Below are 13,339 nucleotides of genomic sequence, written 5' to 3'. Positions count from 1 at the left end.
CGGCTGTCTGGGGCCGGCCGCTGGTGCTGTGACAGTAACGCTCTCTGCCTGTTGGCAGCACGGAGGCATCTACGTCAAGAGGAGCGCGAGGTTCAGGGAGGAGGAGATGCGCCAGAAGCTGCTGAGCTACGTGAGCGCCGGGACCCCGGTGAGTGACGCCGCCCTCCGCTCAGTGTGCGGTGTAGGACTTGGTGCGATGTAAGGCTTGTCTGCCAGGCTGTTGTCCGTGTGTAACGAGTAATTCAGGGCTTTGTTAAGGCCACAGAAGCCCTCCCCATAGAGCAAGCACATGGGGCCATGAGACGGTGGCTGCGGACGGATGGCGGGCCTTTGCTGGGGCTCGGTTTGACCTGAGAGAGCAGGCAGGGAGGACGCGGTGTCTAGTCTATAAATAGCAGGCGGCTGCCTGTCACTTAGGCCTCCACCCGCTCTGCCTGGTCTCCATGTCAGCGCGTCCAGGCGGCTGCTTTCTGGCTGTGAGGGCCGTGTGACTTCTTGTGTAGATGCAGTTATTTGAAAAGTCAAAATTAGTGTCAGTATCTGCAAACAAAGAACTATTCAGTGTAAGTATTACTTTATAAAACTTGCCCCCCCCCCCCCAAAGAATCTCGGTATTCACTTAGAAAGACGCTGGCGGCCGCCCGGCGCCCTCACCCTGCTCCCCCAGAACCCAGGAATCAGTGCCTGCGCTTCTTCCAGTGCCCGGGGGGCCCTGTGGCTCAGAACCTCTCCTCCAGGGTCAGGCTCCCTCCTGTCCTCCTCTGTTCCCTCTGCTCCTCCTCCCCGTGCCCTCCCTACAGCGCGTGGTGAGGAGGAGGTCTCCCTCCACAGCAGCTGGTAAGCGCCCTGCGGCAGGTGCTTGTTCACAGCCGAGCGCTCCTTGTTTCGCACGGTGGGGGCCGTGTGGCTCCGCTCTGGACGGCTCACCTGCAGATGTTCACGTGGGGCTGGTGTTCTCGGGTGGGGAGAGAGATTCTTTGAGCATTCGGCACCCTAAATGAAAGCCTCTTATTTTTTTGTTAATAAATTTAAAAGCTTGGAATAATTTTGGATTTACCAAACCCAAGTGAAAAAAGGCGCCTCTGGAAAGAAAGAAAATATTGCAAACCACGTGTCCTGTAAGGTGTTAATTTCGAAAATACATGGGACTCAAGCAGCTCAGTAGCAAGAAAACACATCACCCGGAAATGGGCAAAGGGCTTGACTGCACACTCTCCAAAGAAGCCCTGGGGGGGAGGGGTGGGGGGGCAACATGACAAGGTGCTCCACGCCCCGATCACCCGTCAGGGCCACAGGCAGGTGTCACCTCACACCTGGTAGAATGGCTGCTCTCAGGACGTCAGGAGGTGGGAGAGAAGGGAGCCCTTGGATACTGTCGGTGGGACCTAAATTGGTAGTGTCCTTATGGCAAACAGAACAGAGGGCCCGCCAGGGATTAAAACGAGAGCTGCCATCTGATCCGGCAGTTCTACTTCTGGGTGTAGATCGGAAAATATGTATATGACCACTGTCTCGAAGCGATACCTGCATCCGTGTTCACTGCAGTAACATTCACAGCAACCAAGATAAGGATGCAGCCTAGGAGTCCATCAGTCGGGGAGTGGCTAAAGAAAATATGTATCAAGAGAGAAGGAAACCTGTCATTTGCGACAGCACAGCAGGGGCAAGGTTTTTATCTATGGAAGAGCTGTTGGTGAGGGTGCCTGATGTGCATCCAGCTGCAGGTGTAGCAGGTGGGACTGGGTGGGTGTGCTGTATGCATATGCCCAGGTGGTACAGGTGGGACTGGGTGGGTGTGCTGTATGCATATGCCCAGGTGGTACAGGTGGGACTGGGTGGGTGTGCTGTATGCATATGCCCAGGTGTTCCAGGTGGGACTGGGTGGGTGTGCTGTATGCACACACCCAGGTTGCAGGTGGGATTGGGTGCATCTTGCTGTATGCACACGCCCAGGTGTTCCAGGTAGGACTGGGTGGGTGTGCTGTATGCACATGCCCAGGTGTTCCAGGTAGGACTGGGTGGGTGTTCTGTATGCACACACCCAGGTGTTCCAGGTGGGACTGGGTGGGTGTGCTGTATGCACATGCCCAGGTGTTCCAGGTAGGACTGGGTGGGTGTGCTGTATGCACATGCCCAGGTGTTCCAGGTAGGACTGGGTGGGTGTTCTGTATGCACACACCCAGGTGTTCCAGGTGGGACTGGGTGGGTGTGCTGTTTGCACACGCCCAGGAGACTGATCAGTCAGGTGTGTCCATCACCTCCGAGTCACCCGTGGGGCTGTGCCGTTCTGTCCCCAGGCAGTCGGTCGCTGCTGTGCTCCCTGTCACTGCAGGGGAGATGAAGGGAGTCACACAGGCTGGGCTGTTTGGCGGGGGTGGGTGTCTGGCGTCTTCCACTGAGCATGGCTTCTTTGAGATTCATCGAATGATCATGTGAAGTGTGGGTCAATGTTTTTGTTCTCACTGCTGAGTAGGATGTCATTGTGTGGAGGTGCCACCACTTGTCTCAGTTTGGGACAACAAAATATCTAACTTCTCTGATGTCTGTGGGCTGCCTTTTCATATTCCTGACAGTGACTTGAAGAGCAAGTTTGCCTGACTTGGTGGTTGAGTGTTGACCTATGAACCAGAGGACACAGTTGGATTCCTGGTCAGGGCACATGCCCGGGTTGCGGGCTCGATCCCCAGTGTGGGGTGTGCAGGAGGCAGCCGATCAATGATTGACTCTCTCCTTCTCCCTATCTCTCTCTCCCTTTCCGTTCTTCTCTGAAACCAATGAAAATATCTGTATATTTTTTTAAAAAGAAAAACAGTTTTTAGTTCCTCCAATTCATTGATTCTTCTCTTAAGATTTCTGCTTTTGTGTCCTATTTTAGAATTCTTTTTTTTTAATTTTATTAAATCTTTATTGTTCAGATTACATTTGTTCCTCTTTTTTTCCCCCCATAACTCCCCTCCTCCCAGTTCCCGCCCCACCCCCCGCCCTCACTCCCCACCCACTGTCCTCATCCATAGGTGCACGATTTTTGTCCAGTCTCTTCCCGCATCTTCCATTCCCCTTTCCCCCTCAAGAATAGTCAGTCCATTCCCTTTCTATGTCCCTGATTCATTGTAGTCACCAGTTCATTCTGTACATCAGATTATTTATTCACTTGATTCTTAGATTCACTTGTTGATAGATGCATGTTTGTTGTTCACAATTTATATCTTTACCTTTTTCTTCTTCCTCTTTTTAAAGGATACCTTTCAGCATTTCGTATAATACTGGTTTAGTGGTGATGAACTCCTTTAGCTTTTCCTTATCTGTGAAGCTCTTTATCTGACCTTCAATTCTGAATGATAGCTTTGCTGGATAAAGTAATCTTGGTTGTAGGTTCTTGGTATTCAGCACTTTGAATATTTCTTGTCATTCCCTTCTGGCCTGCAAAGTTTCTGTTGAGAAATCAGCTGACAGTCGTATGGGTACTCCCTTGTAGGTAATTGAGTCTCTTTCTCTTGCTGCTTTTAAGATTCTCTCTTTGTCTTTTGCTCTTGGCATTTTAATTATGATGTGTCTTGGTGTGGTCCTCTTTGGATTCCTTTTGTTTGGGGTTCTCTGCGCTTCTTGGACCTGTAAGTCCATTTCTTTTACCAGGTGGGGGAAGTTTTCTGCCATTATTTCTTCAAATAGGTTTTCAATATCTTGCTGTCTCTCATCTTCTGGCACCCCTATTATTCTGATATTAATGCGCTTGAAGGTGTCCCAGAGGCTCTTTACACTATCTTCGTATTTTCGGATTCTTTTTTCATTTTGCTTTTCCGGTTGGGTGTTTTTTGCTTCTTCACATTTCAAATCTTTGACTTGATTCTTGCGCTCCTCTGGTCTGCTATTGGGTATAATATTCTTTATTTCAGTCCGTGTATGCTTAATTTCTAGTTTCTTTATCGTAGCATCGAGGGTCTCATTAGTTTTCGTGAGGCTCTCAACAAGTTTATTGCAAGCCCTCAAAATTGTGTTTTTTAGCTCCATATCCTCCATTTCTGTCATGTTTTTTTGTCTCCGCATTTTTTATGCTTTCTTGGTGCACCCCCTTGTGGTCTTTGTGCACAGTCTTGTTCTAGTTAAGCCTTGATTGTTGTAGTTAATACTAGAGGGATTTGTCCACCAGGCCGACTGGCTGTGAGAATCACCTGTGTCTGCCCGGGAAAACTTCTGTCCTCTGGGGAGGTGCTAATCTAGCCTTTGCCTGAGGCGATCTGGCAAATGGCTCTGCGCAGGGCTTGGGCGGGGCGGGTCCCACGGGATCAGCCGGGCGGGCGGAGGGAGCAGTTATGGCTGCTCTCAGTCCCGTTCCCAGAGGCTCTGCTTCACAGAACCCCGGCAGCCGCTGCAAACTTCGGAGAGAAAGCTGCCCTTAGGTTCCAACTGATGCCGGACAATCCTGCTTCTCCCGTCTGAGTCTGAGTCCCTAGAGACTCGCCCGGATTTGGAGCCCAGAGTCTGAGACTCACTCCCGACCGAAAACGACAACCGCGCCCTCAGCCACCAGCCCGCTTTGCGCGTGCACCTCCGAACCTTTAAATTTTCCACACTGCACCTCCTCTGAGCCTCGGGACGCTGCTGTCTTTCCTTCTAGTTGAAGAGTCTCTCCTCAGCCAGCCTTCCTGTGGTTCTGGGTGATGTCCGTTCCGTCTTTTAGTTGTATTTTTGAAGTGGTTGTTTGCGGCAGTGGTCTCCAGTGTTTACCTATGCCGCCATCTTTTCGAGTCCCCTATTTTAGAATTCTTTGCCAAACTCAAGATTATGAGACTTTCTCCTGTTTTCTTCCGGAAGTTTCATAGGTTTAGCTGTGCATTGAGGCTGCCATCTAGTTTGAGTTAACTTCTGTGTGTGGTGCATTTGGAAAGGTGGGATGGACGTCTTATTTTGTCCTTTGGCTACCAGACATGCTGGTGTCATTTTTGTAGCTCAGTTCTGAGGCTAGGAGTTGACCCTGCAGGTTCCCTGTTTCTGTTCTGACTTCCCAAGCAGGTAAGTGGCCGCCCAGACCGAGGGGTTACTCGGCTCACATGATGTGGTGCCTTCCCCCAGGGCCTGAAGTACGGTGGCTCAGAAAGCCAGCCGCTAGCCAGCCGCTAGCACGCGGCAAGGAAGCTCTGTAAAGTAACACTGTGTACTTTTTGAAATGTGAATACTCGTTACCTTTTATATTATGGGAATTTACGTATTTATATATGATTTTCCTCAAATAAGATGCCCTTAGGGACACAGATGTCTAAAATTGACGCCTTTTTAAAGTCATTTTGCAGAATTGGGAGGGAGAGGGACTCTTATTAATTATTACTTAATGGAGGCTTTGCGTGAGTCAGCGTTTTGTGGCTGAGTTTTCATTTAACGACTATTAACAGGTAATCAGAAATGTTCGGTTCTTGTTGACTGACTTACCAGTGAGTGCAGACTGCACTTTGTATATCGTCTGCGTTAGATAAGACCGTTTGAATTTTGCGTTCGGTTGCTCTGCTTGAAATGAAGGCCAGATGTAAACGAACGTGCTGTTTCCGGCCGTGGGAGACGCTCTCTTAGCATCCGTGGGGTTGGCCTGGCTGAGGTAACAGCAAAGCTCACCCCCGAGCCTCGCCCTTTCTGCCCACAGATGTACCTGGTGATTTTCCCGGAGGGGACGCGGTACAACCCCGAGCTGACGAAGGTCATTTCCTCCAGTCAGATATTCGCTGCTCAGGAAGGTAAGCGAGCCTTCGCTGCTTTTGAAAACGTTTTAAAGACGATGACCTTTCAGTCTTTGTTCCCAGAGAAGATGTGTATGTCTCCCCGCAATTGAAAGCATGAGCGTGTTTTCCCTGAGTGAATGTCCGTGTAACCCTTAGGGAATGAGGGTTCTTCTCGTTCGCATGCCGAGGCCTCGCACCCGAGAGGTGCAGTTCAGAGGCTGCCAAGCTCCGCGTCGGTGCCGGGGTTCAGGTGACACCGTGTGGGTGCACGATGCCCCGTGAGGGTTCTGTGTGACGCCGTGGACAGGCCTGGATTGGAACCCCAATGGTGACACTTCCTGGCTGTCTGGGTGCCGGCTGCCTGCTGTTACGGCCTGCTTCCTCATCGCTTCAGAAATACACACCTGACGGGACAGACCCCGGTCAGTCTGTGAGAACCAGCTGGAAGTGGGGGCGTGTCTGCTGGAGAACACGACACAGTGGGTCACGGACTTGGAAGCTGCTTTATGTCCCCAGTAATCAGAGTGTTCTTGACATCCATGTTGTAGAAAAGTGGGTGACTCGTCTACCCAGGAGCAAATGGGGGGTAAACATAAAGCAGTGGCCCTGCTGTTTTCTCTCGTGAACAAGCGAGACACCCACACACGGGTCCCCACACATGGGTCCCCACACACCGGTCCCTGGGGACGTCCTGATGACCCTGAGCAGGCTCAGGCACCGCCATCCCGGGGAGCGGGCTGCGGGGACGCTCGTGACCAGGTGGTGGCTCCCCCACGCACTGGGGAACGTCAGAACGCGGCCGGTGCAGCGAGGAAATCATTTTTAATTTTATTTATTTTTAGTTAATTCATTGTGATCTGACATGAATGCTCCGCAGGATGGAGTGACTGCAGACAGTAGCAGCTGTGTGTCTGCACCCAGGTCAGCCTCAGGGCAGGGCTCCAAGGCGAGGCCGGCTGGCTGCTCCGAGGGTGAGCAGCGCCTCTCCTTCCACTGCCTGAGGTGGGAATGGGCGGGCTGGAGGGTCCAGCCTGGGCTGGCTGCATCAGCTGGGCGCAGCTCGACTCTCTCCCTTTCCATCCTCCTCACGGTGTTCGTCAGGTACCATCTTGCCAGGATAGTCTGAGATGGACGTGACCGTGAGCTGGGGCTGCGTTCCCTAACGTGTCTGCGTTCTGGAACCCAGACAGCTACTTGATCCCTTTTGCTGTGGGTCCCTATTTGTTAGACAGGAGTTACACCATCTCTTTAAGGGGCTTTGGGGAGGCGGTGACTTCCTGTTTGCAGACGGCAGGTGTGGAGGGCGCTGTCTGCTGTGCTGTGCTGTTCACAGAAGGCATCGGCATTGCGGTCGGGCACCCTCGGGTGTCCTGGAGCCAGCGCCCCGCAAGGCCAGGGGAGGGTGGGGCTTTCCTGGAGTCAGACGCGACCGGGAATGTTGATGGTGGGGTTGGCACCCTGACCATGTTGTTCAAGGGTTAACTGCATGTGCAGGGCATGTGATATGTGAGTGTGTATCCTGTTTAGGTAAAACAAACCTTTGTATGCAAAGAGATTTGTTCCCTGTGTTATATTTACTCAGAGTCATCATTTCATCCAAGCTCCAGGCCCGGCATCGGGCGCCTCCACCTCGGCGGCTTGCACCAGCAGGCTTCCTGCGTTTCTCCCGGCCCGGGGCCTGAGCTTGGGGCCTGGAGCCTGGGGCCCGGGGCCTGGAGCCCGGGGCCTGGAGCCTGGGGCCCAGGTGTCCTGTGGCCGCGGTTTCTGGTGAGAAGCGTCCTCCTGGCGTGGGAGGCTGCCGCCCGCCCTCCCACCCGCCGGCTGTGTCCTCACGCGGCCTTCCCAGTGCGCACACAGGCTCCTCTGTGCCTCCCTCTCTTGACGAGCACACGGCCCTGGCGGATGGAGGCCGCAGCTCTGACCTCACTGAATCTTAATTGCCTCCCAGAGGCCCATCTCCAGGCCAGGCCCACGGGGCCAGGCCCAGAACCAACTGGGCGGGGAGGGCACCTCAGCCCACGCAGGCCTAGGCTGTTTCTCTGTGTAAGGAGATTTAACACATATTTCTTAACCCGTCACTTTAAAATCAGCTCACCTTTATTATTTAATCTCAACTGAGACGGCTGTTTATATGCCTATTAAGAATTAATTTTTTTAAATCCACAGCAATTTTGTGATGTGTTTTAAAACAAGTACTTTTAAGTAATTTTTAAAATTGTGTAATAGTGATAGACATTTGAGCTTCTTAGTCTAACAAGAACCCAGCCACCTATAACAGATCAGTTATTGGCCTTCCATTTTTCTGTGTTGAGATCGTTCTCAAAGCTACCGAAAGGGGAAGAGAAGTCTGTATTCCCGATGTAATGTTTGACTGCTCACTTTCCTTCTTTAACTTCTGGAACTGGAACACGGTTGCCGTCTGTTCGGAAGGTAATTATCCGCACACACGGAGGAGATGGATTGTGAGCAGCAGGTCTAGAAACAGTGTTTCCTGTTTCCCTGCGCTTCAGGCGCAACTTAATGAGATTAATTAAAAACAGAAGACTTGTTTCTCCGCCTGTTAATTTTTCCTCAAGAAAGTTGTGACTAGTAATGCGTTAGTCTGATATGTTTTGCTGCTAAACATCTTTAATTTTGCTCCTAAAATACCTTCATTTGATCCTGACTTAGCAAGTAGAAAAACAATTGAGATTTTTAAAAACTGACACTTGTTCACACATCTAAGTCATTATACCAGGCACCACTCTTCCTTCTCTGTGGACAGTGGTGCTGCTGGCAGAGCAGGTGTGGGTGTGTCTGATGTGTCTTGGCCCTAAATATATCAAGGCCTGGTTATTGCTTGTTCCTGGAAGTATTGCTTAAGAAAGATCAGGCACAAAATATGTTGATTCAGTATTAGGGTTGTTATTTAACATACGTTTGTGTTATAGTGTCTTGAATTAACATTGTTTACTTCAAAGATTGTTATATTAATGGTCTCTAAATTCCCTTCTAACTTGAAACTAAATGGTAGTCATTCTCTTAAAAAAGACTATTCACATTACCAAATAAATTGTCCAAGATTTTGTTTAACTACAACCTCTCCAGGACAAAACCAGATTTTGAGAGATTGAAATATAGGTAGAGTCTTCAGGAAACTGTTTATGCCAGGCAAGCAAGTTGTATATTGAAGGCTGCTCACTGTTATACTAGTAGATTAGCAAAAGTAGAACTTTATTTTCAGAAAAGCTAACAGGAAGTTGTCATTTAGGAACACAGTGGTAAGGATCGTTCAGCATCATAGGTGAAGGCATTGTATAATAGTATATGAAGGAGTTGTATAAATAGATCAATAGGAGGTGCTAGCTCGTAAAACGGGATTAGACACAAATAAAACAACAAGGGGGGTTCCCACAGCAGCTGGCGAGGCCACACCCACCTGCTGAGCCTGGTGCTCGACGCGGCTCATACCTAGGATTCTCAGGGTGGAGCCAGGGAACGGGCTTTCTCATGTCACTCGAAGCCCTGGAGAGTGACTGGGCCGTGTGTTCGTAAGCACACAGGGGACAGTGTCTGCGTTCTCACCTCACTCATGGACTCCACCCCTCGCCCATTCGAGCTTCACTCACTGGAGATGCTGGTTCAGGTGACACTGCCCAGCGGCCACTTCTCAGTGGTGGGCGTGGTGGCCGTTCCTTCTGAGCCTTCCCTGCCAGCTGTCCCCCGTCTCCTGCTCTCTTCCTCCCTCGCTGGCCTGGCTGGGCCTTTGGAGCTGGAAGGCAGAGCTGGAGCAGGAGGCGGCTTGGACCAGAAAGCTGTGGAGTCATCAGCGCTGCTCAGAGTGCCTTCTTGGGGGGGCGGGGGGGAAGTTATTGTTAGTGTGGTGTGCATATTAGTGGTAGGTATTTCTTTTTTTTTTTTTAAATGTTTTATTGATTTCAGAGAGGAAGGGAGAGAGAGGGGGAGAGGGAGATATAGAAACATCAATGATGAGAGAGAATCATGGATCGGCTGCCCCCTGCACACCCCCCCACTGGGGATCGAGCCCGCACCCCGGCATGTGCCCTGACGGGAATTGAACCGTGACCTCCTGGTTCATACGACGCTCAACCACTGAGCCACACCTGCCGGGAAGTGGTGGGTGTTTCTTAATCATTCATCACAAAGCTTTATTACAATGCATTTTTTGGAAATATTACTTCTTTGTCTTTAGCTGCCTACTAAATTGGACTCCTGATCACTTGTTCTTGCTGAGCAACACGGGGTTCTGTGGACCGGGCTGTGCAGTCGGGTGAGCGTGCTCTGGCCTGCACACCTGCGGCCGAGGCAGAGCCGCCTGTGAGCAGTGGTGCCGGCGCAAGGAAGGAGGTAGTGACCGATGGTGCTGGCGAAGGAGCGCTCCCTGGCCGGCCACAGTCAGACTCGCGCTTTAAGTTTGAGCAGAGTGAGCGGGCTCTGCCCTGGGGCCACGTGGTGTGGGAACCTCTGCTGTTCCCACAGCCTCTGCATTGCCAGCATTCCTTCCAGGGCCCGGCTGGGCAGCTGCTCCTCCTCCGCTCCTCTGGGCTGGGCGGCCCCCCTCCGCTCCTCCATGATGGGCGGCCCCCCTCTGCTCCTCTGGGCTGGGTGGCCCCCCTCCGCTCCTCTGGGCTGGGCGGCCCCCCTCTGCTCCTCTGGGCTGGGCGGCCCCCCTCCGCTCCTCTGTGCTGGGCGGCCCCCCTCCGCTCCTCCATGATGGGCGGCCCCCCTCTGCTCCTCTGGGCTGGGCGGCCCCCCTCCTCTCCTCCGCTCCTCTGGGCTGGGCGGCCCCCCTCTGCTCCTCTGGGCTGGGCGGCCCCCCTCCGCTCCTCTGTGCTGGGCGGCCCCCCTCCGCTCCTCCATGATGGGCGGCCCCCCTCTGCTCCTCTGGGCTGGGCGGCCCCCCTCCTCTCCTCCGCTCCTCTGGGCTGGGCGGCCCCCCTCCTCTCCTCCGCTCCTCTGTGCTGGGCGGCCCCCCTCCTCTCCTCCGCTCCTCTGTGATGGGCGGCCCCCCCTGATGGGCTCCCCGGGTGGGGAGCGGAGAGCTGCTCCTGGTGACACTGTCTGGGAACATCTCACCGGGAGAGGGCGGCTGTAGGCACAGGAGAGAGCAGGGTTCTTAGCACTCATGGAAGCACTGATAGCTACCTGATTATTATTAAATCGCAATGTTTCTCAGATAAAGAAGGTTTTTTACAAAGAAGCTTTTAAAAAATGATGAAATATACCCGGGAGAATTAAAATCCTATGTTCATACAAAATCTTACTGGTGCATGTATGTGCGGCGTTCGTCTGTAGTGGATGTAGTGGACATACGTGTGTGTGGCAGCATTCTGCACAGTAGCCAAGGGTGGAAGCCACCAGGGGCCTATAGTGTCGGCGGAGATGGAAACGTGCTGTCCACACACGCGCTGTCGTTCAGCTGCAGAGGAGCGGGGCCCTGACGCGGCCACCGCGGGCGGCCCGGGGTCTGAGTGCGTGAAGGATGCCAGTCACAGATGTCCACACACCGTAGGATTCCAGCTCTGACATGCTCTCACAGGCAGAGCTATTGAGGTCCAAAGCAGGGGCCTGGCCGCGGGGAGGGTCTGGGTGAGGAAATGGCCTGGGGTTTGCTGGTGCTGATGGTTGTGCAGCCCTTTGAATAGGAAAACCACTGAACTGTGGCTTTAAAGGGTAAGTTCTGGATTGTGTGCTAGATCTCAGCTTCCTAGAAAAGGGCACCAGAAACTCGAGTCCCAGGCGGGTGCCTCCCAAGCGGCCAGTCAGGTGCTGGTGGGGATCTGGGCCTGGAGCCTTGAGGCCGGTCAGGGCCCCCCTCCCCACCCCCCCACTGCCTGCCGCCCAGTGAGGTCACCAGGTGGAGGACCCCCCTCGGGCCCTGAGCCCCAAGGCCATGGGTCTCGCTCGCACAGGTGCTGCTGTGACTTAAACATCGTCACATGCGGGCACGTTCCCATCCTCAAGTCCAGCACCTGTGAGGGCGTGGCCTGCGTGGCCTCGTCTGTCTCTCGACCTTTGACGGCCGGGCAGGTCTGCGCGAGGGGTGTGCCTGAGCCGCAGCCACACTGTCTGCTCTTTCCCAGGCCTGCCCGTGTTGAAGCACGTGCTGACGCCGCGCGTGAAGGCCACCCACATCGCCTTCGATTCCATGAAGAACTACCTAGATGCCATCTACGACGTCACCGTGGCCTTCGAAGGGACCGTGGACGACAAGGGGCAGCGGAAAGAGGCGCCGTCCATGGTCGGTGAGTCTGTAGTCAGTCCCGTGTCCTATGTTTCTCCAGGATTCCACGTTCGTCTGTGACGGCGTGGATGCCAGGAGTCCCGCTCGGCCTGGTGTTTCCCAGTTGGTCCTGTAGACGAGCCCCTTGTCACGAACTCGGCCTCTTTCCACCCAAAGTCCCCACAGGGGCGGGGCCGCTCATCTGCATTCATTTGCATACAGTGTTTCTGAAGTAGGGTCACTAACAAGAAAGCTAAGTGTGACCTTTCTTTCAACACACTAGGTTCTCAGGTCGCTGAGCTGTGCCTGTTGGGTGTGACAGAGAAAATAGAACGTTCCGTGAGCAGATCTTTAGTTAAACCACCGAGACCCTCTGACAGTTGGGGAAGTTTGCATGGAGCAGACGAGAAATGCGCGGCCGGGTTCCCTCCTCAGTGTCCACTGCGCTGACAGGAGCCGGGAGCTGGGGCGGGCCTGCGCCTCGCCTGGCCACCGTCTGGCGTGGCACCCATGTGCTCGCCCGAGCGCCTCTCGCAGGATCTCTTGTAAATGAAAAGAAAGCCCATGCTCACTGTATGTGCAAAAGGCACAGAGAGGAGCAGGGAGGCCTGGGGGCAGCATGGGGAGCGGCGGGGGCTGCATGGGAGAGCTGGTTGTGGTGCGTCAGGAAACCTGAGCCGTCACCCGAAGTCATGTGATGGCCCTCACCTTTGCCTTCAGCCAGGGGACGGGAGCATAGGAGGCTGAGGGCTTTTCATTTTCGGTGGGACGTGGGGAACGTTACACATGAAGCAGTTGAACATGAAAGCTGTCCACCTGCCCCATGTCCACCGGTCCCCGTCCAGCAGGTCCCCGCGCCCGTCCCAGAGGCCTTTTCAACCACTAAAGGAGCCGTTGACCTGTTTTTACATTGAAAACATACAGTCATTTAGTTCAACAGCGTTGTCATTAGTGTATCAGACAGTGTTTAAAAATAGGATTAAACCTGTTTTTACTTTTATGGAAACCAAGTAGAATCCCCACAGTCACAATAACCATTGTAAAGTGCTACTTCCATTGGTCCCCTCGGGGCCTGTGTCCCCTGGGGGTGAGAACTCAGTGGCTGAGCAGTGTCCACAGGATGAATACCCGCCCCTCCCACCACTGCTGCTCCTACGGGGCAGCTGGCCGAGCCTCTGTCTTCGTCACAGGCTGCCTTGTGTTTGAGAAGGTGTCTCTCTGACTCACACCCGTAGCCGTGGAGAAAGCAAAACCCATGCTTTCTGTCTATTACGGACGGCTCTGCAGGAATGACATTAGCCTGACCTGGAGGACAGGACAGACACAGGTGGGAAGAGCACCTGCTGCTCCGCTCAGGAGGAAGGCCTGCTCCTTGGAGTGTGGAGTGGGCCTGCCGGCTGGCAGGAGG

The 13,339-nt window shown here is 53.4% G+C and overlaps 1 protein-coding gene across 1 annotated transcript; it reads left to right on the top strand.

The window, feature by feature from the left end:
• The first annotated feature begins 13 nt into the window (after positions 1 to 13).
• On the top strand, positions 14 to 12,027 carry LOC102417603 (1-acyl-sn-glycerol-3-phosphate acyltransferase epsilon-like). Its single transcript, XM_006108867.3, has 3 exons — positions 14 to 148; positions 5,633 to 5,723; positions 11,792 to 12,027. The coding sequence occupies exons 1-3, from the start codon at positions 107 to 109 to the stop codon at positions 12,010 to 12,012; spliced, it is 354 nt and encodes a 117-aa protein (XP_006108929.1). The 5' UTR covers positions 14 to 106; the 3' UTR covers positions 12,013 to 12,027.
• Positions 12,028 to 13,339: the final 1,312 nt, after the last annotated feature.

This window comes from Myotis lucifugus, unplaced genomic scaffold (assembly GCF_000147115.1).
Source record: "Myotis lucifugus unplaced genomic scaffold, Myoluc2.0 scaffold_4024, whole genome shotgun sequence".
In the NCBI taxonomy this organism is placed as follows: domain Eukaryota; kingdom Metazoa; phylum Chordata; class Mammalia; order Chiroptera; family Vespertilionidae; genus Myotis; species Myotis lucifugus.
This window is presented reverse-complemented; position numbering and strand designations above follow the sequence as displayed.

What these genes read in the sequence shown, in the direction of transcription:
- LOC102417603 (XM_006108867.3), top strand. Translation starts at nt 107, where the DNA reads ATGCGCCAGAAGCTGCTGAGCTACGTGAGCGCCGGGACCCCG. An exon ending in ACGTGAGCGCCGGGACCCCG is followed by an intron (nt 149 to 5,632) that starts GTGAGTGACGCC and finishes TTCTGCCCACAG; the next exon opens with ATGTACCTGGTGATTTTCCC. An exon ending in GATATTCGCTGCTCAGGAAG is followed by an intron (nt 5,724 to 11,791) that starts GTAAGCGAGCCT and finishes GCTCTTTCCCAG; the next exon opens with GCCTGCCCGTGTTGAAGCAC.